General features: G+C 42.6%; 2 protein-coding genes, 1 long non-coding RNA gene and 1 other non-coding gene across 6 annotated transcripts in view; 3 read left to right on the forward strand and 1 right to left on the reverse strand.

Annotated features, from left to right (window-relative positions):
* LOC144113292 (neuralized-like protein 2) overlaps positions 1-3,026 on the forward strand; it is a 31,569-nt gene extending 28,543 nt beyond the window's left edge. For both annotated transcript variants that reach the window (XM_077646283.1, XM_077646282.1), the window contains one exon: positions 293-3,026. The gene's annotated coding sequence lies outside the window, so the exon portion shown is untranslated. The remainder of the gene's footprint in view (positions 1-292) is intronic.
* Positions 1,839-24,171, forward strand: LOC144113291 (zinc finger TRAF-type-containing protein 1 homolog). 2 transcript variants are annotated; one of them, XM_077646280.1, is made up of 5 exons: positions 1,839-2,188; positions 4,514-4,752; positions 14,627-14,838; positions 20,191-20,377; positions 23,807-24,171. In XM_077646280.1, exons 1-5 carry the CDS (start codon positions 1,979-1,981, stop codon positions 24,009-24,011), a joined length of 1,053 nt encoding a protein of 350 aa, XP_077502406.1. In that variant the 5' UTR covers positions 1,839-1,978; the 3' UTR covers positions 24,012-24,171. The 2 variants fall into 2 exon arrangements, with proteins under 2 accessions (XP_077502406.1, XP_077502407.1); XM_077646281.1 differs by lacking the exon at positions 20,191-20,377.
* TRNAS-UGA (transfer RNA serine (anticodon UGA)) lies at positions 7,774-7,847 on the forward strand. The gene has a single exon. It is a non-coding gene; the product is annotated as a tRNA-Ser (tRNA).
* LOC144113294 (uncharacterized) lies at positions 8,474-14,620 on the reverse strand. The gene is made up of 2 exons (XR_013310721.1): positions 12,072-14,620; positions 8,474-11,870 (listed from the first exon to the last, which is right to left on the reverse strand). It is a non-coding gene; the product is annotated as an uncharacterized LOC144113294 (long non-coding RNA).
* Positions 24,172-24,332: the final 161 nt, after the last annotated feature.

A 24,332-nucleotide genomic window follows, 5' to 3' on the forward strand; every position in this document is an offset into this window, starting at 1 on the left:
GGTACCATTTTCAAAGAAAAAAAACATATCCATTAGGGTGTTGAGAAGGCTTGCTGCTATTTAAACTCTTCATAAATCAAACTTTCAGCCCCCTGGCATTGCTTACCTAGGATGTTGATCTGTAATAACTGCATGGTGCAAAGGAAGCTCCATGTCATGACATTAGCACGCAAAGATGAACTACAGTTCCTTTTTGGCTCTTCTCATTGCATCCAGCAGAATTCTGCGCTGCATATGGGTGCAACCCTGTTTTGAAAAAGTAGTCATTTTATCATTGTCGGCTGTGTTCCAGGAGCTCACCAGGTAAGCAGGAAAGGAGTTCTCAGGGAAGGGAGACCCATACCCGTCCTGCGCAAAACCCATTGCATGATAGGAAGTTGATGGGTCTGGCAAGCTGACACTACATACTGCATTCCATAACTGCTGCTTTTTAGTAAGTTACTTTTGTCATATTTTCTTGTACACCCACCCAATTCTTTACACTATCACATGAGCCTGAACAAGCAGTCATATATTGCTGTTTAGTGCTTGTGCAAAGCAGAGTGACGAAATGGGCTGTAAACACCAAGTGCTTTGTGCAGCTGTCTGTTCCATATTCGCGTGATACTATTAAATGATTGGCCGGGAAAACTTGATGCTGTTCATATGTCCACGAAATGTTTTTTTTTTTTTTCCATAAACCTGTGCCGCTAAAAGTTTATGCTTATCTAGTCTTTTTGTTTTCCTTGTTCATAATACGATTATTGCTTGAATTAGAGAAGCACTAGCGCCAAACCATGCAAACCACAAGAGAAGAATTTTAGCGCTTGTGTCTCGTCTTCGTTCTTCTCTTGTGGTTCTCTTTTTCTTCTCCAATTCAAGTACGCACCAACTAGCCCAAAAAGAGCAGGGGCCCAAGGACCTGTGCGTCCTAAACTCCCCTGTATGTAATAAAGTTTACACCACCACCACCATTGCTGCACAATGGATCAAATTAAAAAACCCTGAGCTATTGCGCTTCGTGACACATTGGATGTAGTTGTGTGCTCAGCGGTGGAATGACAACCTTTGCATTCTTAGCTGTACGTGTTGCTGGGCTTGTTGGCTCGTTTTTCAAGAAACAAGAGCGGCCAGGAGAACCGGAAGCAAGGAGGGAGAGGAGGTTAGGAAGAAAGGAAATACGTGACGACAGTCTCTCTCTAGGTAGACACCTGATCCGTACCGCAAGGGAAGGGATGAAACGATCGGGAGAGAAAACGAAGTACAGGTACGGCGTGCGTGGGTAGGTCCAGCCAAAGGACACAGACAGCGCACTTATGGTTTGTGCTGCCGTTCTTGCTTCTTACATAAAGCGCATTCTTAAGAGCATTAGCGCAATGCGCTGAAACAATGCATAATAGGTAGTCCTTTTTTTTTTTGGCTTGCTCTTATCAGCTGATAGTGGCGTTAATTTTCGAGCGTGCCTCTGATATTGAATTTTGCAAGCGTGTATGCGCGCTAGTATATTTAAAGAATGACCCAATTACTGCATCTGCAACCGCGAGAGCCACCGCTTGGCAAACTACCTTAAAACTGCATGACTCTTCTGGAAAACGCATTTTTAATTCGAGCAGTCCGAGTTCGTCGCAGAGGAAATGAGAATTAAAAATTACATGGAACTCTCTGTATCGTTGCCACAATTATTCAGATCAGTCACTCTCATCCGCGAACTGACAATCGCGTTGCCTGTAACACAGCGCGCGCGCACGGCAACTCGTCTGGACCCGCCCTGAAGTGCAGGAACATCAGCGACATCAGTAAAAGGGCGGCGGGGAGGGAAGACCTTGTGCAATTCTTCCAGCCTGTCCATCACTGGCTGAGCGAAGCCACGTGATACACTCTCGGCGGTTCTATTGGACGGCACAATTGTGACGTAATAGAACAGCTGGTTCCGTCGTTTCGGCCGTCTCGATCAGGGTCTCGATCAAAACAAACGGCATCCCCGCAGGAGACAGGCAAGATGGCTGACGAAACTGGTAGCTCCGTTTCAGGCTCCGAGCTGGCAGAATCGACCAGCGACGAGTGCCTGGGCGAAGCTGAAGGACCCGCCAAGAAGCGCTTCAAGGCAGGCGAAAGGCTGCTTGGCAAGTCTGACAAATTGGAGCACAGGCTGGGCGGCATTCTTTGCTGCGCCGTCTGCTTGGACCTGCCCCGCTCCGCCATTTATCAGGTACGTGGGAGATCAGCTGATCGCAGATCCAATCCCGGGCTTGGTAACAGCTTCCGCCCGCCCTTGTGAACGTCGCGGCCGAATAAGCGCCGCGCTCCACGTTCGCTCATTCGACGAAGTGTATTATGTGTTCTCCAGAATGGGGCGGCATATTAGCGTTGCATTGTAGAGGTGATCAGATGTCTCGCTGTGTATTTATGTATATACGTGTGTAGATATATATGTATTGGGTCTTTTTTTTTTTCCCCTCATGCCTCCCTGTATTTTGTCTTGACGTACGCACGTTTGAGTGTTGACGACTTGCATTACGCTTCTTTGCTGTTCATTCACATCGTACGAAATACAGCCACGCTTAGTATTTTTGCGTACTATAAATGAGTTTTGACATCGCTGATGTGAGTTGGGGAACACTTTTTTGTAATATGGTGTTAATGTTTGACAGCATTTAATGTCAACGCATTGTCTTTCGTGGCAGCGTACAATGTTCGACACGCTGTTGTCATAACTATAGCCGCAGAATCTCTCTGCCGTTGTGCGAACCAGGCTGCACGTGGCTAAGTTTGTAGAATTGCTGGCACTCCAATTTTAGCAGTGACTTGATTCTGCGCTCGGTGTTGAGTTCTGTGTGCTGAAAATCTGCGTGGACTGGAGGACCTTGTCTAGCGGGTATGCATCGGACTTCTGCCATCACAAGCACTCCCATCTATTCAGAAGACGAAGATGCACTGGCCTACATGAAGATTTATGCTTCCCATGGTTGCAGCTATTACACACACGGATTGTATGTACAAAACTGTAAAGTTATTAGTGGTGCTGCAATAAACACAACCAAAGCATACACTCGGTGTTGATTCTGTTGCATAGGCTGCCTATGCGATGCTGCCTTAGCAAAAGAAGGCAGCATTCGCGACACCATACCATACAACAAGACTGTAGTCATTTCCATAAAGCCCCATCAAATATGGCACACATGAATTTATTGGCATACACTGTTTGCATTGTGATCTGATGACTGTGGTTCATTTGTGAGTAGTATACTTGGGGACATTTCATTCATGTGCTTCCATTGGAAAGCTTAAAATATTTGAATTCATTGAGGTTGATGCCTCACCTGAAATGGTAAGTATTGTCTGCGCTGGGGAAATTAAGAACATTTAATGCGAGGAGAAAAGTTGTCTAAGGTGAACACACTGGAACATGACCAGCATGGAATTTTGCCCAGGAAGGATACCTGTGTGCCTCTGAGAATTCTGCTCTGGCTGCTGCTGTAAGCAAGATAAAGATTTGTGGTGTGTGTGCCTATTTGCTCAGCGTCATAACAGTAGAATGACAGCCAGCAATCTGTTTCGGGTTCAGCTATTGAACATATGCAGTTGAATAATAACGTGAAGCCACCTAGGGTAGTGTTCAACTGCTGTGGTTTCTAATGTTTACTGTACAAGCATTGGAAAAACAGCCAGCGGCATCCACATCAAAGCAGTGTTGAAGCCCCTTGAAGATGGTAACGGCTGTCAATGTGCCATGAATAAAATGACCACATGTCTAACAGGCATGTAAAGAATGGAAGCCACAAGACCTCTGCCAAGTCCTGGACATTTCTTGCAAGATGATTTCTTGGCATTGAGGTAGCATGAACATTGAGATATTTGTTTGGAATATGCAGAATCAAAGGCTTATTTTGAGGACTGATATGAAGAGCAAGATCAGGCTGAATACTGGAATGTTGCAAGTGGCACAATTTCTTTGTGTCAAGGAGCATTGTAAGGGGCTGAATAGCATGGCCAGGCTTTGGGACCCCCTTTTTTTTACATTTTGTGTGTTCAGGTAACATGGCATAGGTAAGTCATGAAGCTGCAATGACAGTTTTCATGTGCACTCCTAGTAATTCAGCTTTCTCTTATTTTTCTGCCTCTTTCAGGTTTGTAGGCAAGAAGATCCAGTCGAGCGCACTTACCCCAGCTGGGGAGCTTGCATGTGTCTGCGCGCCTGTGACACTAACCCAATTGACTGTTGGCAGCCAGTATGCTATAAGTGTTGCCGCAGCCTTTCTCCCAGGACTTGATTATGTTCATCAATAATTTTGACATGTTGTGTGTGTGTGTTATCTTTTTAGTCTGTGGTGCATTTGTGTTCCGAGTGTTATGGTGCTGCATTTGGGTGCGGTAAGTGCCCCAGGCTGGTTGGTGGGCTTCATTGTGCAATTGTCCTGCCTCTTGCTGCAGTTTTTTTCCCCCTTGCAAGGTATTCTAACAGGTTCCCAGAAGGAGAGAGTTCTGCTGCTTGAGCACCAATGGTGATTCTCGTCTCCCTGCTGTGGTTTTGCAGTGCACCAACGGCCACTTGATGTGTGCCGGTTGTTTTACTCACCTCCTGGCAGATGCGCGTCTCCGTGACGAGACCGCCACCTGCCCCAACTGCAGGACAGTCATCAGCCGTGAGCTCTGCTCACGCAACCTCGCTGTTGAGAAGGCAGTCTGTGAACTGCCCACGGAATGTGTGTTCTGCGGCAGTGAACTTCCAAGGGCACAGATTGAGCGCCACGAAGCTGAACTCTGCGAAGAACGGTGCGTCTAAAGAAAGCGTATTCATTTCTCTTTTTCCCCCATTTTGTTCTAAGGCTGGTGTTGGGACCTGATTTGCAGCATATGACTGCCAAGAAAAATAAGTGGTGGGGGAGGGGGCCATTAATGGTTGTAGTTATGGTATTGTGACAAGGTTTCACTGCGTGTAACAGCTAAAAATCCTTTAGTCACACTAGTATTGTGTTCATATTATGACTCCTTTGGAGATATAGCTGTACAAGGGTCTTTTTCTCGGGTATTTGCATCAGCATTGCTGTTGGTGCAGGAAACTTCCCCTTTCTTCTGCTGGCTAAGTTGGGCATCATCGAAGCAGGCCTGTTTCATAAGGGACATGTGGACTGGGAAGTTGGTGTTCTTGGAAATGCGCTATCTGTGGTACTTTTACTGAGCGGGTGTGGGGGAGCGCCCGAGGCAGGGGAAAAGTTCAAGAGTTTTCTCTTTTATATGCTGCATGTTCAGGCTGTTTCATACTTTGAGAAAAACTGGGAGCACATTGCTGCCGTGCTTTGAGAACCGCTGCTGCTGAGATCCGGCGAGAATGGGTGACAGAAGGCCATGCTTATTGTGCATGCGCCTTTCTTGCCAATTTTGCCAGCCATCGGTGGCAGCGCTACGCAAAGTACGGTAGCCTTGCGCTCCAACTTTCCCTCCAAGTGTGAAACAGCCTGTACATGCTGTTTCTTTGCAGGAAAATATGCATTGAACAGTAAGTGTGTATAATACCCCATTCTCATATAGAGGCTCAAGTGAGGCCTGTGGACTTCAAATTTTTTAAAGATTGTCCGTGCATGTCACTACCACATGATGGATTCCAGTAGTCCTTTGGCAGTGTGCATGTGATACTGCGCATTTAATTTGACATCTTGCAAAGCAGTCATTTCTGAAGAATTTGAATGAGTGCACATTTACTACAGCTATAATGTAAGTAAATTTTTGCCCTCTGAGTTTTTATATTTTATTTTTCTTTATATGTAGTGAGTCCAGTGCTGCTTTCAGTGGCCTGTGAAATCTCTAAGGTCTTTCACAAACCCTCATTGTGGTGACAGTTATCAAACTTTGTAGCCATTGAAAAAAAAATATCAGTGGTCGATTCACAATGAGCTGGATTGCCATTGGCTCAATGACGATTGAGACTGCCCAGGTAATGCCTGATAATTATATCACCTCTTCCATGCAAGGTGCCACGCAGTGAATAGATCCAGTATTTCTATGATAATGGTTGTCATATTCGAGTGCCAATCATCGTGCACACACTGATTGGCTGGAAAAAGCACACCCATCTATACACTGTTTTTTTTTAGGTCTACAGGTGGTCGTGCAACGTTTTAACATTGCCATATTCATGCTGCTTTCAACCGACTGCTCATCAGAAGGGTGCTCACAAGATGACGTCACTGAGTTTTTGATTACTGACACTAGCAGTTATGTCGTGAGCTCAGAAAACCTCTCTCATACAGTTAATGGTACAAAACCACTGCCTGCATTTACAGGTTCATTACAACTACGTAATGGAATTGTTTTTAGTTGGAACACGAGATCATAAAGGGACACTGAAGACTGTTTTATACATTGTTAATTTTCTTTCTGAGGCTGGTGATTCGGTAATAGTGTCTCAACTGTATTCACTGCTTTTTATACCCATTTAGGCACATTTCCTTCATCAGTAAAGCACCTCTGCTGTGCCCATTTGTGTTCATGGTGCTTTAAACTTTCATGAGAAAGTTCGGGGTGGTATCCGTTGTGATAGTCTAAAAACCAATGTCAGGCTAGTTGGCTTTAGTTTGTGGTTATAAGTGCAATGTGTGATGGAAGGGGGATGGAAAAAAAAGGACACACAAACTGTGCTTATGTGTCTTTTTTTTTTACGGTCCTGGGTTTGAGAGGAACATTCTGTGGTGTACATGCATTGTTGGCATTGAAGTTTTTTCAGTGAGGCCCTTGCATTTTTGTGCTGCATAGTGGGAGCGTGCCATTTGTGGCAGTGTGATACAGATCAGTGCTACATGTACATGGCCATGTCAGCCAAGCAATGGGTGCTCCTGCGTACTGATTAGTTTCTTGGTACTTCTTTAATGAAACTACTAGGTATAATAAATACATTGTTCTGTATTGTCCAGCTTAGACTATTCATTAAAACACTGCCATTGATTAGTGATGGAACATTAAAATATTTGTTCATGAAATCTGGAACAAACAGAAGAAACAACATTCCAAAGAGGGATCATTTCTCTCTTACCTGAGCTGTGCTGTGGCAAAACAAAATCTACAATATATATATATATATATATATTAGCTGACAAGGTAAAGGAAATGAGGGGCTCGTTTGACAAACATATTAAGGAAGCCAACAATCACCGAAACCAAGGTGCATAGGGCAATGTTTGTAATTTTTTTTTGTAGTGCCAATCAATCGGTTTTAAAGAAAATTACTTAAAAAGCAGCTGAAAAAAACAATCATGCCGCCGGTGGGATCTGAACCCACGACCTCCGAATATCGCGTCCGGTGCTCTTACCAACTGAGCTACGGCGACGGCTGTCCAATCTGCTGCTTTCGCGGGTATTTATGTTTACTGGGTGTAAGCGAACCTTGAGAGTGTTCACCAGCGCCACCCTCGTCCATAGCGGTGGACGTAGCACGTCCTGTAATACCGCGAGTGTGACGTAGAAAGTCATCTAACGGCGAGGGCGGAAACTGTGCGAGAGCCCTCTTATGCTACCTATGGCAACAAGACTGCCAGAACCGAGACCCCTGTTAAGCTATTAGCAGACAAGGTAAAGGAAATGAGGGGCTCGTTTGACAAACATATTAAGGAAGCCAACACTTACCGAAACCAAGGTGCATAGGGGAATGTTTGTATTTTTTTTTTGTATTGCCAATCAATCGGGTTTTAAAGAAAATTACTTATAAAGCAGCAGAAAAAACAACCATGCTGGAGAACACTCTCAAGGTTCGCTTACACCCAGTAAACATAAATACCCACGAAAGCAGCAGAATGGACAGCCGTCGCCGTAGCTGAGTTGGTAAGAGCACCGGACGTGATATTCGGAGGTCGTGGGTTCGGATCCCACCGGCGGCATGGTTGTTTGTTCTGCTGCTTTATAAGTAATTTTCTTTAAAACCGATTGATTGGCACTACAAAAAAAATATTACAAACATTCCCCATGCACCTTGGTTTCGGTGACTGTTGGCTTCCTTAATATGTTTGTCAAACGAGCCCCTCATTTCCTTTACCTTATCTGCTAATAGCTTAACAGGGGTCTCGGTTCTGGCAGTCTTGTTGCCATAGGTAGCATAAGAGGGCTCTCGCAGTTTCCGCCCTCGCCGTTAGATGACGTTCTACGTCACACTCGCGGTATTACAGGACGTGCTACGTCCACCGCTATGGACGAGGGTGGCACTGGTGAACACTCTCAAGGTTCGCTTACACCCAGTAAACATAAATACCCACGAAAGCAGCAGATTGGACAGCCGTCGCCGTAGCTCAGTTGGTAAGAGCACCGGACGCGATATTCGGAGGTTGTGGGTTCAGATCCCACGGAGGCATGGTTGTTTTTTTCTGCTGCTTTTTAAGTAATTTTCTTTAAAACCGATTGATTGGCACTACAAAAAAAATTACAAACATTCCCCTATGCACCTTGGTTTCGGTGACGGTTGGCTTCCTTAATATATATATATATATATATATATATATATATATATATATATATATATATATATATATATATATATATATATATATTCTAGCTGCTGTGGCACACCAAAATTGGGCTACATCGTGCTAAAATACATGCGCTTTCGAAAAGTATGCAGGCAAAGCAACCAGTGGTCGTAACTAGTCGAAATAGCCAAATTTTGTCGTTCCACAGCGGGGAGAGTAATGCGTTTTCGAAATTCTAAAAACTGATGTGGCTATTATTAACGGCCGGCTACAAATCTCTAATTGCGGTCAGGTGCTATTGGTAATAGTTAACAAGTTAACTGTTAGAATTGAGTTAATCCTTAGCTAGTTAAGATGATTCACCTGTTTTCTGACGTCCGCCAACACTTATATTACTATGCCGCAAATTGCTTCTCGTTACCTCAAAAACCTTACTTTCAAAAATTAGTGATCACCTTCCACGAAAAACCTGGTATATGATTATGTGCGTTTACCGGACCACATGGAAAATATATTCCATTCTTTGTGCGTCGGCCATGAAGTCAGCATTAGTGATACTTGTGTCATAGGGCAAGGCATTTACACGGAATGGTGAAGCAGAGGTTTGCCCTGTGCACAATAATGCTTGCTGTGTACTTCATTTATATTTTCTTGTAATATAGGTAAAATTTTCTTGGATCTACATTTTTTTTCTTCTGGGTGTGGTACAATTAGTTGGACAAAGGCGGTACACGGCCACTCTCGAAAGTTGAAGATATGCTCGATCAGCTGCTGTTTTGCTGTAAAGCAACTTAGCTAAGCATTTGCAGCTGTCTATTGTGAACTTGAGAAGCTCATTCTGGTATGTCCCATAGAAAATACTTTGCTGTCGCAACTTATAGTAAACATAGTATTCCAAAAACATTTAACAAGTCTTACTGCAGATGAGAGTGAACTCCAATCTCTTCTTTGAGCTCTAACTTCATACAATGTATGTATTTAGCTAATTGAGCAGGTCACCTGTTGTTGAGACCATAAGGAGAAAAAGCAAATCACTTTTAAGACAAATAAAATTGTCATGTTTGGCATGCAGGAACTGGGCGATGTAGATGAAACATCAAGGAATGTTTATTCCTGCTACTTGGCAGGCCACAAAACAGGTTAACTTACTGAGTGCAGTGGCCCCGTATAAGCAGTCTTTTAAAGCTAGCACAGGCTGTCAGACGAGCGATAGCAGAACAGTGCGCATGCAGATACAGTGCACGATAACGGTTGTGCGTAGTGTCGTGCACATACAACAAAAATGTATAGCGTAACATTAACTCTCTCTCTACTGTGGGGAAAATAGCCATGTTTTATAGGTTCCAGCTGTATTTTTTTCTGTAAAAACTATTTCATTTAAAATTTTATGCAGTATATGCAAACAAAGCTAAATAAGTGCTTTTTGGGCATAAAAGTTTAAATAAAAAAATTGTTGCAATAGAAAATTTTATTTGCCAAAACCGAGAGTTCAGGAAAAATTTAACAAAACTTAGAAAGACACCCTTGTATCTAAAAAGAAAAAAAATGTTAAGAATTTTCTGAAACATGAAGGTTTAGCATTCTATTGGCCATTGCTTATGAAAAAATTAAAGCTCCATCTTGAATTCTTTTCTTACTACAGAACAATAACTGGAAAACCTATATTTGGGCACAGGAGCGTGACGTTTTGGAGCATACGTTGCGCATGTGAAGACTTCCAAGTGACACTACTGTGTCTTCAGAGCACATTGAAAGAGTTCCACTTTGTAGGAAAAAAAAAAACTGCATCGCTAATGAAACCTCAGTTCTCTAACTACAAGCCAGACGCACAGCATGCCTGTAAGCAACGCAGAAGGTTCCAAATTCGGTGCGCAAAGTCATCATTAATGTGCAAACAATGCGAAATGGCTGCGGTAGGGAAAGTAGGTGAGTTGGACGTTTTATGTTATTCATCTCTAAAGGGAAACCGAAACCAGATGCAAACAACCACAAAAAAAGGGAAGAAAGGCGGCCTCACAAGCGACACAAGTCTTCCTTTCCTTTTTGTGGTCGTCTGGTTTGCGCTTTTTTTTTTAGATGAAGGTAGGGAAAGAGTTAAAGGGACCATGAAATGGTATTTACTGAGCTAAGGAAAGGCGCAAGAGCAATCAGTATTCCATCACCGTGCTGCAAAAATATCTGCAACCGCTGCACCGAAGATATTTGCAGCAGCTTCATGAGCACCACGGATATGAGCGATTGAAAAGATGTTTCTCCTCTCCCCCCTCAAATCATACTTGCCAACCTGGCAATAAAAAAACGGGTTGGGACTGCACACAGCTGCACCCCATCTTGCCCATATCACTTGGAGAAAGCTCGCCCAAATTCCCCACTCTAATTGAGGGGGTGGGGTATAGGTGGCTAAGAACGGGCAACGAGGTGTTGCCCTACTCGGTTGTGAGCAACAATTTTTAAAAATTATAAGTTATAGGCTGCACTCGGAGCTTTTAAATTTGACTTGAATACTCGCAAATACTACCACTATAGATTTTTTGCATTAGGATATGGCCGCCAAAATCATTTCGGGATTTCTTTAATAGCTGAAATGCTAAAACAGTGCTCATTGCTGAGCATCTGTCAGGGGTTCTGGAAATGCCATTTAGACTAAGATCAAATTATCGAGCACCATCTAATAAGTCCTGGCTTATCTGATGTGAAGAAACTACTTTTGAGTAACTGTAATACAAGATTAGCACTCGTTACTTTGCAGTATTTGCACTCTGTGTAGGAGTTGGACTTTTTAAGTTTTTTTTTGAAAATTCAGCATATTTTTTCGGTGTTGATATTGGAGTACACTTTTTTTTTTTGTGAATATTATTTTCTACAGATGATTCAATCACCTTTCTTTTTTTGGTGATATAATGTGGTATTCCTGTGCAGTCAAAAGTCAAAGCGTATCTTGGCCTATTTGTTAGCATAAGCAGTCGATCTACCAGTAGTTAATGCACAAATGGTCGTGCTTACAGCTGCATGTGCTTCCTGAAGGAGATGGTATCGCCATTTAAAAAGCAGCGCAGCTAAATGATGGAACCATCAGACAAACACAAATTGAAGTTTTCTTCTGAAACTTGGTTGTTGTTATTGTTGGGTTGTTGAGCGAGGGGGCGGGGCATCACGTAGTCTGCATGCTGACTGCAGTGATGGAACTGCCGCTGAATGGTTGCAGTAGACAAGACTACACTTTCTGGTGGTGCTTATGCATGATGTACCTATGCAGTGGAGAAACCCGCTTAGCTAAGTAACTAAGCATGACAATAAAGAGCACTATGTTTTTTTTTGGTGAAGAGTGGAGCCTCCCAGTCTGTAGAGGCATGCAAGACAGCAAAACAGTGTCTGAAAGCATATAACTGTGCTACTTAATCCAGTAGTATCACAGTTTCACCATGCCCGTGGCTTCTGTGCCTTATTTTATTTTTTTGACTGAGTGTAACTTCTACTCAGTAGCTAGCAAGGTGTGTTGTGCATGTCTCGAATACTAACCTTTTTTTTTGTTAAAACTGAATTTTGGGAATTGAACTCGTCGTACTATAGGTATTTTTTCGGTTAAAAACGTAAATTCCAGCACCTAACTGTGTTATCTTCAAAGGCGCTGCTTCCTGGTACCATGCCGTGTGGTGGAGAACAGTGAACAAGACTGAAAGTGAAGCAGCAGTTTTTGAGCTGTGCAATGCATGATGCTACTTGTCCAGAAATGGATATCCCACAGTTGACAAATGCAGAAAGTTGGAAAGGCTTGCAAGCAACGCAGCCTTAAGCGTACCAGAAACACTGACGAATGCCAACATTATTCTAGTCCACAAGAAACTGAATGTGAACGACTTGAAAATTATGGACTGATTAGCTTAATGTCTGTTGTTTAAAAGGTATTCATAACCTCAGACTTTGGACAGGCTGGTTCCTGGAAAAGGTACTTGACAATGAACCACATTCCTGCCATCTATCAGGTAACAGCTAAATGTGCAGAATACAACAAACTTCTGCACATGGCCTTCATAGATCACGAGAAAGTATTTGATTCAATAGAAACACCAGCAGTCATGCAGGCATTGCATAACAAGGGTGTGTAAGGGGCACATGTAAAGATACTAGAAAATAGGAAAAGTGATAAAATACCAGTCAGGAAGGGTGTTGGGCAAGGAGAAAATCTCGGAAGTGCTATTCACCACATGGTCACGAGAGGTATTCAAAGGGTTGAATCGGGAAAAACTATTAGAGAATACCTGGTAATCTCTGATTTGCTGATAACACAGCCTTGCTCTGTAGCTCTGAGGTTGAATTGCAGACCATGATAGAGGACTTAACCTCTCAAAGCTTTAATAGTGGGACTAAATATTAATATGGAGGAAACTAAACTAATGTTCAACTGTCTGGGAAAAAACCAGCACCCACCTGGACGCCAGCATTGACATTCAAGTTATGATGGCATTGAAATTTCTCACGTGTGATCCGTCGTATAGTGCTGCCATATTATTTTCAGCTTGTCTTGTTTTTATTTGAGAGGCAAAGTGATGTGCAACTTTTATTTATTTATTTATTGATACCTGAAAGGCACCATTACGGGATATTACATTAACAGTTGATTATTTAATTCAGCTGTTACCTATGCCCGGTTTCTCATCTAAATTTTGTGTGTGCCACTTTGACTCTAATGTATAAAAGCGGCCGGAGCACCCTATAAGCTGTGCAGTGGGACCTTTTACCTCGGCCTTTCTTTTATTGTTGCAGATAGGCTAAAAAAGGAAATAAAAAAAAAGAGACATTCCTTGTAATCAGTGTACAATGCGGCACTGAGATTTCCCACTCTCCTTTGTGATGGTACATCATTAAAACTTTGAAAAATGTGTGTTTAACCTTCTTCCATTTACAGCTGTATTGGCTTAGTGTTAATGGTAAATCTGAAAGTGAAAGGTCAGCATTTGCAAACTGTCTAAAAATTTTGTGTAAATCATACACGACGCTTACAGCATGCAACTTCTAGAGAGGTTTTTCAAATTTTTCGATTGTGTTGGGAGGTCTGTAATGGTGCTCAAGGGAACTTTGAAGAAATTTGTAGAAACTAGTACCGAAAGCAGATTTGAACGTTGCTACAATGAAAACTAATGTAGCAAAATAGCCAGACATCACTAAGTAGGAGTAAAGTTTGGTTGGCCATGCTTCATATCAGTGGGTGTCCTAGAATGAATCCAGTATTGTGTGGTCTGATGCTTTTTTGGTTACAGTGGAGGTGGTTTGCTTTTGTTCAGTTCTTGTAAATATGAGCACAAGCTCCCGAACATCAGTTATCTCACTTGTGCAGTCTGTCTGTGAACAGGTGCTCCAAATTTTATAATTGCTTCTGTGGTGAAAGTTAAGAGTTAGACAGGGTTACTCTGGGGTGCAAGTTTTGCATGCACATAATTGGAGACCACAGTGCTGTTTAGCATTTGAGTGTCTTTTGCAGGTTTGTGTGTGCTACTTTCTATGTCGAGTACCAAATATAATGAATGCATTTTGCTTCAGGTTCTGCTCTTCTGCTCTGTTGTGAGGTTTGGCTATTTTATTGTGCAAATGGCCTGTCTTAGACCTTTTCGATTGTGCCTAACATAGCAGGCTGACTTGAAGGAAACCTGCCTGCTAGGAGCTGACTTGCTTAATTGCACCGATATAAATGAAGTTTTACACAAAGGCTGACCAAAACGACAGCACAGCTTGTATTCATCATGTTTGCTTATACTGTCTCTATACCAGGGGGTGCTGGTCTAGAGCCAATTTCGCAGCTTACCTGCAATGCAAAGTATCCCTATACTGAAATGGTGATATCTTTTGTGGGGTACTTATTGGTATGTTGCCTTTTTCATATTTCGCTTGTAATATGCTACCTCTGCAATAATGCCCCAGTGGGTATGTAGGTATGTAAACAAATGATGAAATGCTGTTCTTGTACAAAATTGGTTTTTTGGGGAGAAAGTTATGCTTGCTTCCCGACGTTTCTTTATTGTGGTGTGCTGAGAGACAAAATGTGGCCTGGTGTACAGTCGGCACTTTTTTTATTAATGGCTGGTTTTCTGGAAATGGTCTTAGCATTATGGAAGTTCTGAATTATTTGTGATGTGCAAGTGCTAAGCTTGCACCTTGGCTGACCTGTGCTTATTTTGTAAGAGAGGCATATGTAAACGCAGGTTGACACGCTGCCAGTACAGTCGAATTGGTTGCCAGTGGCGAGGACCATATCATGAGCTGGAGGTGCACTCCCAAGTGTGCTCTCATCCTCACAAATCGGGCGGAGAAGTGATGGAAGCCTTGGAGCTCATCGATCAGCAGATGCTCAAGGAGCAAATGCTGTACAACACCATATTTGAACTGCTGTCCGTTGAGAAGATCACTTTCAATGGTGTGTTTTGTTTGTTCAAAAAATCTGCTATGCATTACTTTCATCTTGAGCTAATGCTCTCACTTTTCTCTGGTATTTTTTTTTTTCTAATTTACCTGCAGGTGGGTTAGAGTGTACAAATAACTGGGTTGCTTTTTCTCTTAAATGCTAGTTTGTTCACACTGAAATTTCTGTACAGTCAGATTTTGTCGCCTAGCTTGTGTAGCAATGCATTTGTCGCTGGAGGCTAGCCTATTGAAAAACAAGCGTAGCCAGGTTCGTGGACTGGTGGCACCATGTGCTGAGAAGATGGAGTGAACAACCCCGCTACCAGCCTTTGAGGCTCCATTCATCTTTGTAAATGGCAGTACTGGCCCACTTAGCTGGCTAAACCAGCTGAGCTTGTCCCCCTGAGAGTGGTTTACCGATGATGCCACATTTTCACTTCTACTGCATGAACTAAGGGAATACCATTGCCAAGTATATTACTGTTTCAAATGGTCCTTTTTCACTATTTGGAACAGTCCCAGCAGAATTGTTAATTGCCGAGATAAATATCCTAGGCACTGTAGAGCACTGACAGGACGAGTTTTGCTCTGGCAAGCAATTACTTTTTATTTCCTAATGTACACTATTATGCATGGGCAAGTCATAGACATCAGATAGTTCCCTTACAATGCCTACAGCAGTTTGTGCTGGCAAGCTGTATTTTTAGAAAAGCAAGTTTTGGGATAAAAATTGTCTAATTCATGTTGTTCGAAACTTGCAGATGTGTGTTTAACAATTGGTTGGGATGCATGATTATGGAAAAATGGGTTTTACTCTAAAGTGCAGGCCCCTGAACATACCCCACATATAGAAAAGGGACAAGTTTTGTTTTTTCCTTATTCTTTGTTCCTTCTTTATTCAATTCTGGATGCATAGATGCCTTTTGAACTTCAAGGGGGAATGTGGCTTTCAACACCATCTTATTTTTTTTAAAGTGGATTTTGATTAAATTTTTTTTCATGTTGGCTGTGCTTTCAAACTTAAGTGCACAAAATTTAGCATTATATCTGACAAACTTTTCTTTCTACAAATTTTTTCTCTTCTGCACCTTGTGGAAAGTCTGAAGACTCAACAAAATGTAGTAGAAGACTGATTTGCATATCTGAATGCACAGTACATGTGATGACAATCTTAGATTTTTATTTTTCACCATGCAATATTTGTTTTCATTTTTACAAAGCATCTGGCATAGACATCATGGAAAAAATAAAGCGCACTCAGGACAACAGACAAGGAAGACCAAATAACACAAGCGCTTACTTGCAATTGGGTGTTTATTAAAAAAAATGCAGAAAGAGAGAAAGAAACCACAAACAAAACAAAAGCATCAGGATAAGTGTTCATGCAGGTGCATCAAGATAAGAGAACCCCTTTTCATGTAGAACCACACCATGGGGTCAGCAGCACGTGTGCTCATTCTTGCAGATGTGATAGGCCTCTGAAACCTCTCTCGTTAGCTGATTAGGGTGTCGAAACAAGATTTTGGTTTGATCAAGGAAAGGCTTGCAACCACTGCATTTTGAACAGTGCTTAGCAAGATTGGATGAAGGTGACTTTTTCAAGGACAAAAAATGCTCTTGCAGGTGCAGATTAAGGCAGCGGCCAGTTGTTTGGTCTTCCTTGTCCGTTGTCCCGAGTGCGCTTTATTTTTTCCATGATGCTATACCAACTAGCTCAAGTGTCGATTCTACTTCAGTGGCGTAGACATGTCTGAACTGTAAAAAAAGATGTTGCGCCAAAAAATCTACAATCAAAATGAAAACCAAGATTGTCATCGCATATAGCGGAGTTCTGTGAGTGTAACAAAACAAACTGGGCCAAATAGACAAAACAGTCAAAGAATTCTGTTGCACAATGTGAACAGCTAGTCCAAAATACGGAACAAAGAAAGACTCCAATCTTTCAAGTGTTTCCCCAGCAGCACCATTGTGGTACACAATACAAATTTTTTTTAATACTTCTCAGTGGATGTCGGCAGTGAAAGTTCGGGACTGCGTAGAAAAAGAGACGCACTTCATAAATGAATACGGTCTATCGTACTGCCGCAGTTACGAATGCTGTTATTAAATGGGGGCGGTGCTGCTTTCAAAGTATATATTAGGGCAATGGCATTGTGTCTCGGATAAAACGAACACCTATGGCAACCACTGCTTATGGCAGGAGCAAAGAGCATCGCCTAGCATCCGTGTGTCCGCCCCCCCCCCCCCCCCCCCCCCCCCCCCCCCCCCCCCCACTTCCTATGGCAGTAATGTGGCGATCCATAAATAGCAAAAACAGTAATAAGAAATAAGAAGTAGAGGACGTATGGTACTCTGGCAAAACTTCTTACCAGATGCGGCCATCCAAAATGCACACCTCAAAAGGTAACTCCTAGTGCTGGTGGAAAGTGCAGTAATGTTTGCGTTAGGGGCTTTCTGTGCACAAGCATGACGGCAGCAATTGGCATGCACAGTCGACGTTTGTCATCAGGAAGACTCGCAGGGCACAGTGGTTTGGAAGCTACTGCGAAATCCTGCATCCGTAAAGCAGTGTTTGCAGACCCCAGGAGCGATGGAGGACGCTGTTGAGCAACACCTTTGCGGACGCATGAGGATTTATGGCAACGCGTCGTCGATGCGGAGCTGGCCTGACCTGATGTCGCCAGGGAGGGACGACTTTATTGGTGCGGATGATGACACCGACAGTGCAAAGCCATACAGTGACGAAAATAATAGTACATGAAGTACAAGAACTCTTGCACTGCCAGGAATCTGATGAGGACAATGACAAGGAGGTCTATCTACCACCTGCTATCATGCATGAGTGCTTCCACCGCGATTAGTTATATCGTGTCCCTTAACCAGCTTGTTGGCAAAAGGATATCGGCGAAGAGCACGTGACCGTGCTGGAGAGCTTTGAAAGCGCCATAATAGGGTCTGGTTTGAATAAGCAGGCGTGCATGCTGGACTCGCACTCTCGGACTTTGTATTTTTGGCTGTAACATGAGTAGTCCACTTAAAAACCTCGGATACAACAAACTCAATCCGTGCTACCGCCAGGATCATTATAAATAAGCTCGAATGTACAATGATTGAAAAAATATATATTTTTCTTGGGGACTTTTTTCAAGACCTGAAAGCCACGTTCTCCCTTAAATTGAAATAAATGTCAATACTGAACAGCCTTGTACATGTCACAGAAAACAGGCAACTGATTACAATTACAATTGCTTCATCTGAAATACAAACGAGTGTTTTTAGCTTCATGTTTTGTGCACAATAGCCATGGGTGCTTATGTGCCATAAAACACAACGCAACACTTCGTCTGAAATGTAACAGCCCGTGAAAAGTAACTGAACAGTTACAGAGAAGTAGTCTATTACGAACATTATTTTTCATCCATCTTTTATTAGCATAGCACAGATATACATCTTTGAGAATAATCTGGTGCCTGCTTGATCTGTAGTCTGTTGCAGTACATACGTTGGTGAATTCACAGGCAGTCTTTTTTTTTTTTCCGAAGTTTTCTTGGCCATTTTTTTCCTCGTTTCTTTGTGAGCACCTTAATAGCAACACTGAAGTGTATTGAAGAGTATCCCAATGTACACGCATGAAGAGACATACACTGCTTTAACATACGAAGACCTTGCACGCCACCTCGAAGTTAAGCAGAGCGCTGCGCTTCGCTGCTGTTTGTGCCCCGAGGGACAAAGCCGAAGCTTACTAAACACATTACGTTGTGTCGTGGTGAAATGTATGCTGCTTGGGCTTGTATGTGCGGACATCCTTGCACCTGCAGCTTCTACGCAGTACGACCGTTGTCGCTCTAATGCGAGGCAATTCTACGCCACACCAGTGTGTGCTACAGAGTTTACTTCAGGTTCTCGAAGTTGTACCATTGGTTACAACTTGTTTTTGGGGAAAAAAAAAAGATTTGTAGTAATAGATTTCTGAAACAAAAAAAATTGGATAACCGAAAATGTTACACATTACAAAAAGTAATCAGTGCATTAAAAAAATAATTTATTAGAGTAATCACTTACTTGCAATGCGTTATGTACAAGTCTTATACCAAAGAATGTACTTGTGCACTGTTTGATGACTATTGTTGTCTCACTTTTAAATTGTGATGAAATTTCTAAGCAGCTCATGTCACTTGAATGGCAAAATGAAAGTGCTTGATAATTTTAACGCTGCAGGGTCAGTCTACTGAATTTTATGGATATTTTTTTTCTGTGGCAATCAAAACCTCCTTGCCCAAATATACGTGTGCCCAGCTGTGGTGCTGGGAAACCGGCTCAACATTTGGAAACTATTTTCTACATGGGAATGTGCTTTCCATTTGGTAGGCAAAGCTTACAAATGCCGGTGCTAGAGGCACAACAGCGACTGCCCGCTGCCAAGGTGACGAGTAGCACAGCATCACTGTGATATATAGCTAGTCTTGAAACTATAGCTTAAAATTGGTTTAAAAATATGTCACTAAATTAACGCTAGTGATATCTATCATCAATACCTGCAACCATGTTTTGCTGGAAGTGGCAGTGCTGCTGCTGCCATAGTGGCAGTCTGCCTTTTCGAAACATTTTTAAAAATGATTTTAAAAAAGTGTGGTTAAACTGTGCAGACAGAGTGACTATTTTAAAGGCAAGAAAAAAAATGGGAATCCCAAAGTGTATTCCAACAAAAGTAACTGTATTGCAGTCAGTCCTATTCATAAAATGTAATGCATTCACTTGGGACAATGTAGCCTACCTACTAGCAAAATGACTGCGTTGCCAAAAACCGTGTTGCTACCATCAGGTATGGCCACACTTTCTCTGCTAATTTAAACTGTAAATTACTGAAAAAACCACTAGTATTGCACTAAATTCTACCAGAATAGAGCAGGACCTACGAGAAAATAGCCAATATTTTTTCACTTATCTCTGCCAGTAGACTATTCCTTCAGGTGAACACAGTCTACACGATCCCATAGGCATGGAGTTCTGTAATATTTTAATATGTCAGTACACCAAAGAGACTGACATTTGTCTTTAATGAGCCATAGCAGCCATTAGAGGCCAAAGCTGTACTTGTCAAAAGAATGTGGAAAAATGCCTTCTTTGATACACTGGCAATTTCCTCCTTGGGGGCCATGATCTACAAACGTGCCTGGTCACAGTTGTAATCCATCAGCCTGAACTCTCTCACAGCTGCATGGTAATTGTGCTTACTTTCCTTGAAAACTTCGCATATAAAAAAAAAGCAATTGACCAATAGTTTAAGCAGAAGAACCGGAAGCAATCTTTTTCGTGTTCCACAATGTTCTAGTGTATAATTTTAGTGAAACTGCTGTTCTTGCAGACTTGCAGTTCAAGCCTTACCGTACGGATGAGTTCATTCACAAGCTGTACTATGAGACTTCTCGCTTCACTGCCTTCAGCTCGCAATGGGTGGTAAAAGCACGTGTGAATGACAATCAGCGTGATCCAACTCAGTCCTGTGAACGCACTCTCAGCTACCACCTTGTGCTCAAGAGCAGAGCTTTAACGTGAGTAACACTTATGAATTTTGTGTCAAGAAGGGGTTGTAGGCTAATTGCACTGAGGCAGTGAATGGGCCAGGCAGTACAGTGGGCTTCCTTAGAGATTGTGCTGAGCTGAATCCTCTAAGTAGTAGTAATAATAATAATAATTGGTTTTTGGGGAAAGAAAATGGCGCAGTATCTGTCTCGCATATCGGCTGACACCTGAACCACGCCGCCGTAAGGGAAGGGAGAAAGGAGGGAGTGAAAGAAGAAAGGAAGGAAAAGGTGCCATAGTGGAGGGTTCTGGACCACCTGGGGATCTTTAACATGCAGACATCACACAGCATGCGTTTCTCCTCCCTTCGGAGTTTGTTCTTTAGCTTACCTTGGACATGGTACAGAAGGAAAATGGTCAACATGAAAAACCTAACTTGTAAATATTGGCAAATGTAACCTGCAGTGCCGCACTGACTAGCCTTTCAAAGCACCAAGTGGCAAGTTGGTTTCTGTCACTGTGCTGCATTGCGGGAAAAGAGAATACAACAAAGAGCAATGGCATACAAAAAACATCTTTAGAGAATAAAGCAACGGGTGTGTACTGCAGGCCTTCCCGCCTGTTAAGAGCAATGGTGAATTTGTTGGTCCTGCATGTGATGTGTATGAGGTGGTGTTCGGCAGTATTTTTTTTTTTTCAGCAGTAACAGCAGCAGCACGTAGGTTGCAGGTGTATAGAAAACATGTGGAAGATATCCCTTTCATATGTCTTTGGAATGGCTAAAACTTGCAACAACTAAGTAGGTGGCTGCAGGCAGTGTGCAGGATTTCAAAAAATATTTTTGAAAAAGTTCATTGCTTTCTTGCGAAGTCCTGCTTATTAATGCTTGTCTCATTACTGGTTTACTACTGTTGCTCACATTAAGCACTATCTTTTGGGCAATGCAAGTGGTCACATGCAAGCAACTTGAAATAGTATTCCAATGCAGCTTGCACATAAAGAAACCAGTGTGAAATTATGTTTTATATTTGCAGTGGAATTTACTTGCTGCAGCTAAATCTCTAACAGCCACGTCTAGAGTAGACAAGCCAGGATATTTGCTTTCATATTGTATTGTTTCTAATACTGAAAATTTCAGTGCCAGTCGTGTTTTTCAGAGTTTACTTATATGTCCCAATTTTTATTCAGCCTTTTTTCACCGAGTGGTTTCACTTTCAGTTGCTGGTTAGGTACTCACTGTGACACCATATTAGGCTGAACAGCGCATGCGCAAAGGTGATGGAGCCCATCACACATTAATTACGTGATTGCAGAAAATGACATTTTACTGTATATTGCAGACTGCTGTCCAGGCTGTGGTGCGCGCATTTTTCACTCAAAGTGTGAAATGCAGCATGCATTGTGGTAACATAGCCATCAAGCTCCAACAAGTGCACAAGCTTTAAAGGGGCACTAAAGAGGAATCTGAACTCGTCTTTTTATCGCGGGAACTCTTACATGTTGCAGGCATTCTTAGAAACTTCAAATTATTCTCCTGTGCAGCCAATTGCCCTAATTAAATCAAATTAAACGTCCCGGCTCCTGCCTTTCTTTTTTAACTCAACGCGGTAGGTAGGAGGTACCAACCAGCGCGTCAGCCAGTCCCGTGGTGGCTTGCGTAAATCAGAGTCCACTTGCATTTTTATTTCCGTGGGCCTAATTCGCGGCTATATTGTCTGTGACTCAAACTGCTTATTCACAGAAACCTAAAAAAACAAAATAAAAGTGAAAGCGAAGCCGCCACACTGGACTGGCTGAAAGGCATTCCATGGTAGGTAGGCACTCCGCCTACCTACCGCGTTCAGTAGTAAAAAAAAAAAAGGCCGCGAGCCGGGCTGTTTAATCCGATTTAATAGTGCAATCGGCCACACAGGATAATAATTCGAAGTTTCTAAGAATGCCCGGAACGTGTAATAGATTTCCCGCGGTAAGAAGACGAGTTCAAATTCCTCTTTAGTGCACCTTTAAGCCAGCAGAAACAAGGACTACGCAAACCCCTTTGCTTTTGATCTAGCAGCAAGCACAGCACGTCAGTTTACAGAGTAGCCTTATGTGACAGCTTAGGATTATATGTCATAGTTTGAAAGTTTTGTGGCATTTGTACCCCCACCATGGATGTAGCACTGCTCTCACTTGTACTGGCTTTGAGAACTTAATTGAAGAATGCATAACTGGAAAGCTTGTTATAAGTTATTGCACATTGGCAGGCTCTATAGTGCTTTAGAGTTAATGACCCCATACTGTGTTCCAAGGACTATAGTTAAAAAAGTTTGATGCGTATACCAGGTCAAGCTTCACTGTCCGTGCATGAGTTATACCCCTCTCACGCGGCCAGTTTCAATGGCCATTGAGTCGAGAGCCTTCGAAATTCTTAATCGCCATCTAACTGGAAGGAGTTGTGTCGCTGCTACACGGCAAATCTCGATGGCCATTGAAATAGTTCTCATGGCTTACGCCAAGCTTGTGCGACGCCACAATCGCTACTTTCGATTTTGCGCAAGTAACAAAAATATTTTATAAACCTATATTAGATCATGAAATACGCTTATTTGGAGCCACAGGAGGTATTTAGCTGTTATTAAAGGCCAGTTGCATTGTCTTGAAAGCCACTGCCTTTTGTAGGATTTGCTGTCATAGTATGTAGCGTTCTGGCAATGCTGATACTGTTAACGTTTCCACCTTCTGTGGTGAAGAGCATAAAATTAATGCGCTTTAAACCAGGCTGACACAATTTTAAAATTATTGTACAGACTGCATGAATAATGCTTGTTCATGCTTTTGTACCGTGACGCTTGGCGCCGCTCGAAGCAACGCTAGCAACCTTGGGCAGCGTTCGAAGGCCCTCGAAATCTCGATGGGAGTTCCGTGCTGCTCCGTTGACTAGATAGACTATTGAATCGATAGCCATGGAAACTGCCCGTGTAGCAGCGCTCGATCGCTTTTTGAGTCAATGACTATCGGTTCGAGGACCTTCGAAATGCCCGTGTGACAGGGGTATTACATTTTTACTGGAAACCCAATCTAGCTTCATACTTGGTACTAATGCACAGATATAAAGGAAAGGAGCAGTGCTATGCTTCATCCTTTTGCGCATCAGTATCAATTATGAGCACTTCCAAGCTCCATTAAGCTTCATTGTGATAGAGCGTGCGAGTTTGCTGTGATTGGGAAAGGTTTCTGCTGCCAGCTCTCAATATAGATTCTACCTGCAAATGACTAATGCTGATGAAGTAAATCTCATGAGGTGCCTTCGAAAACTGCATTATTGATGAACCCTTTTGATGTACAGCAGGTGTGTAGCATGTTGTCAGGATTGTTGGCATGAAGGTAGAAAAAAAAAGTAATTTCATTGCACGGCTATTGATAGAGAAATGCTGTTGTCAAAGCCATCTTCATAAAAGTTATTTTTTGCAACCTAGACCTATGGGAATCCACTACATGGTGCTCAAGGGCCCCTTCGGAGACCTCAAGGTCAATCCACGCCTGTACCAGCATGAATTCACAGAAGCTGCCATGGAGAGCCCGTATCAACCGCTGCCATTGCCCGATTCTGCTGAATGCAACAAGCTGCTTGCTGCCAAAGCCTTCAACTTCCGCCTCATCATGTTTCACGTGGACAAGTGAAACAATGTGCAGATGTCTTGAATCTGATATGCTGTAAATTTTCCTCCTACCCTTCCTGAAGATCTGTATGAACTCCGAAGACAACCATCGTTGAATGCTGAAGCTGAAACCATTCCTCAGTCCCTCATGTTATACAAATATATAAACTGTCCTGCCTGCAGTGCTAGTTTTCTTTCTTTGACCATTTTAGCACACATCAATTCTGAGTGTCACTTTTTGGAGACCACAGTGCACATACATGTCAGGGGTGACTTGAATGTGTCCAGCCAAAGACAAGCCTAAATACAGTTGAACTCAGATATATTGAACTCTAAGGGGATC

The sequence above is a fragment of the Amblyomma americanum genome, chromosome 1, assembly GCF_052857255.1.
Source record: "Amblyomma americanum isolate KBUSLIRL-KWMA chromosome 1, ASM5285725v1, whole genome shotgun sequence".
NCBI classification, from domain to species: domain Eukaryota; kingdom Metazoa; phylum Arthropoda; class Arachnida; order Ixodida; family Ixodidae; genus Amblyomma; species Amblyomma americanum.

What these genes read in the sequence shown, in the direction of transcription:
- LOC144113291 (XM_077646280.1), top strand. Translation starts at nt 1,979, where the DNA reads ATGGCTGACGAAACTGGTAGCTCCGTTTCAGGCTCCGAGCTGGCAGAA. An exon ending in CCCGCTCCGCCATTTATCAG is followed by an intron (nt 2,189 to 4,513) that starts GTACGTGGGAGA and finishes GTGGTTTTGCAG; the next exon opens with TGCACCAACGGCCACTTGAT. An exon ending in GCTGAACTCTGCGAAGAACG is followed by an intron (nt 4,753 to 14,626) that starts GTGCGTCTAAAG and finishes ATGTAAACGCAG; the next exon opens with GTTGACACGCTGCCAGTACA.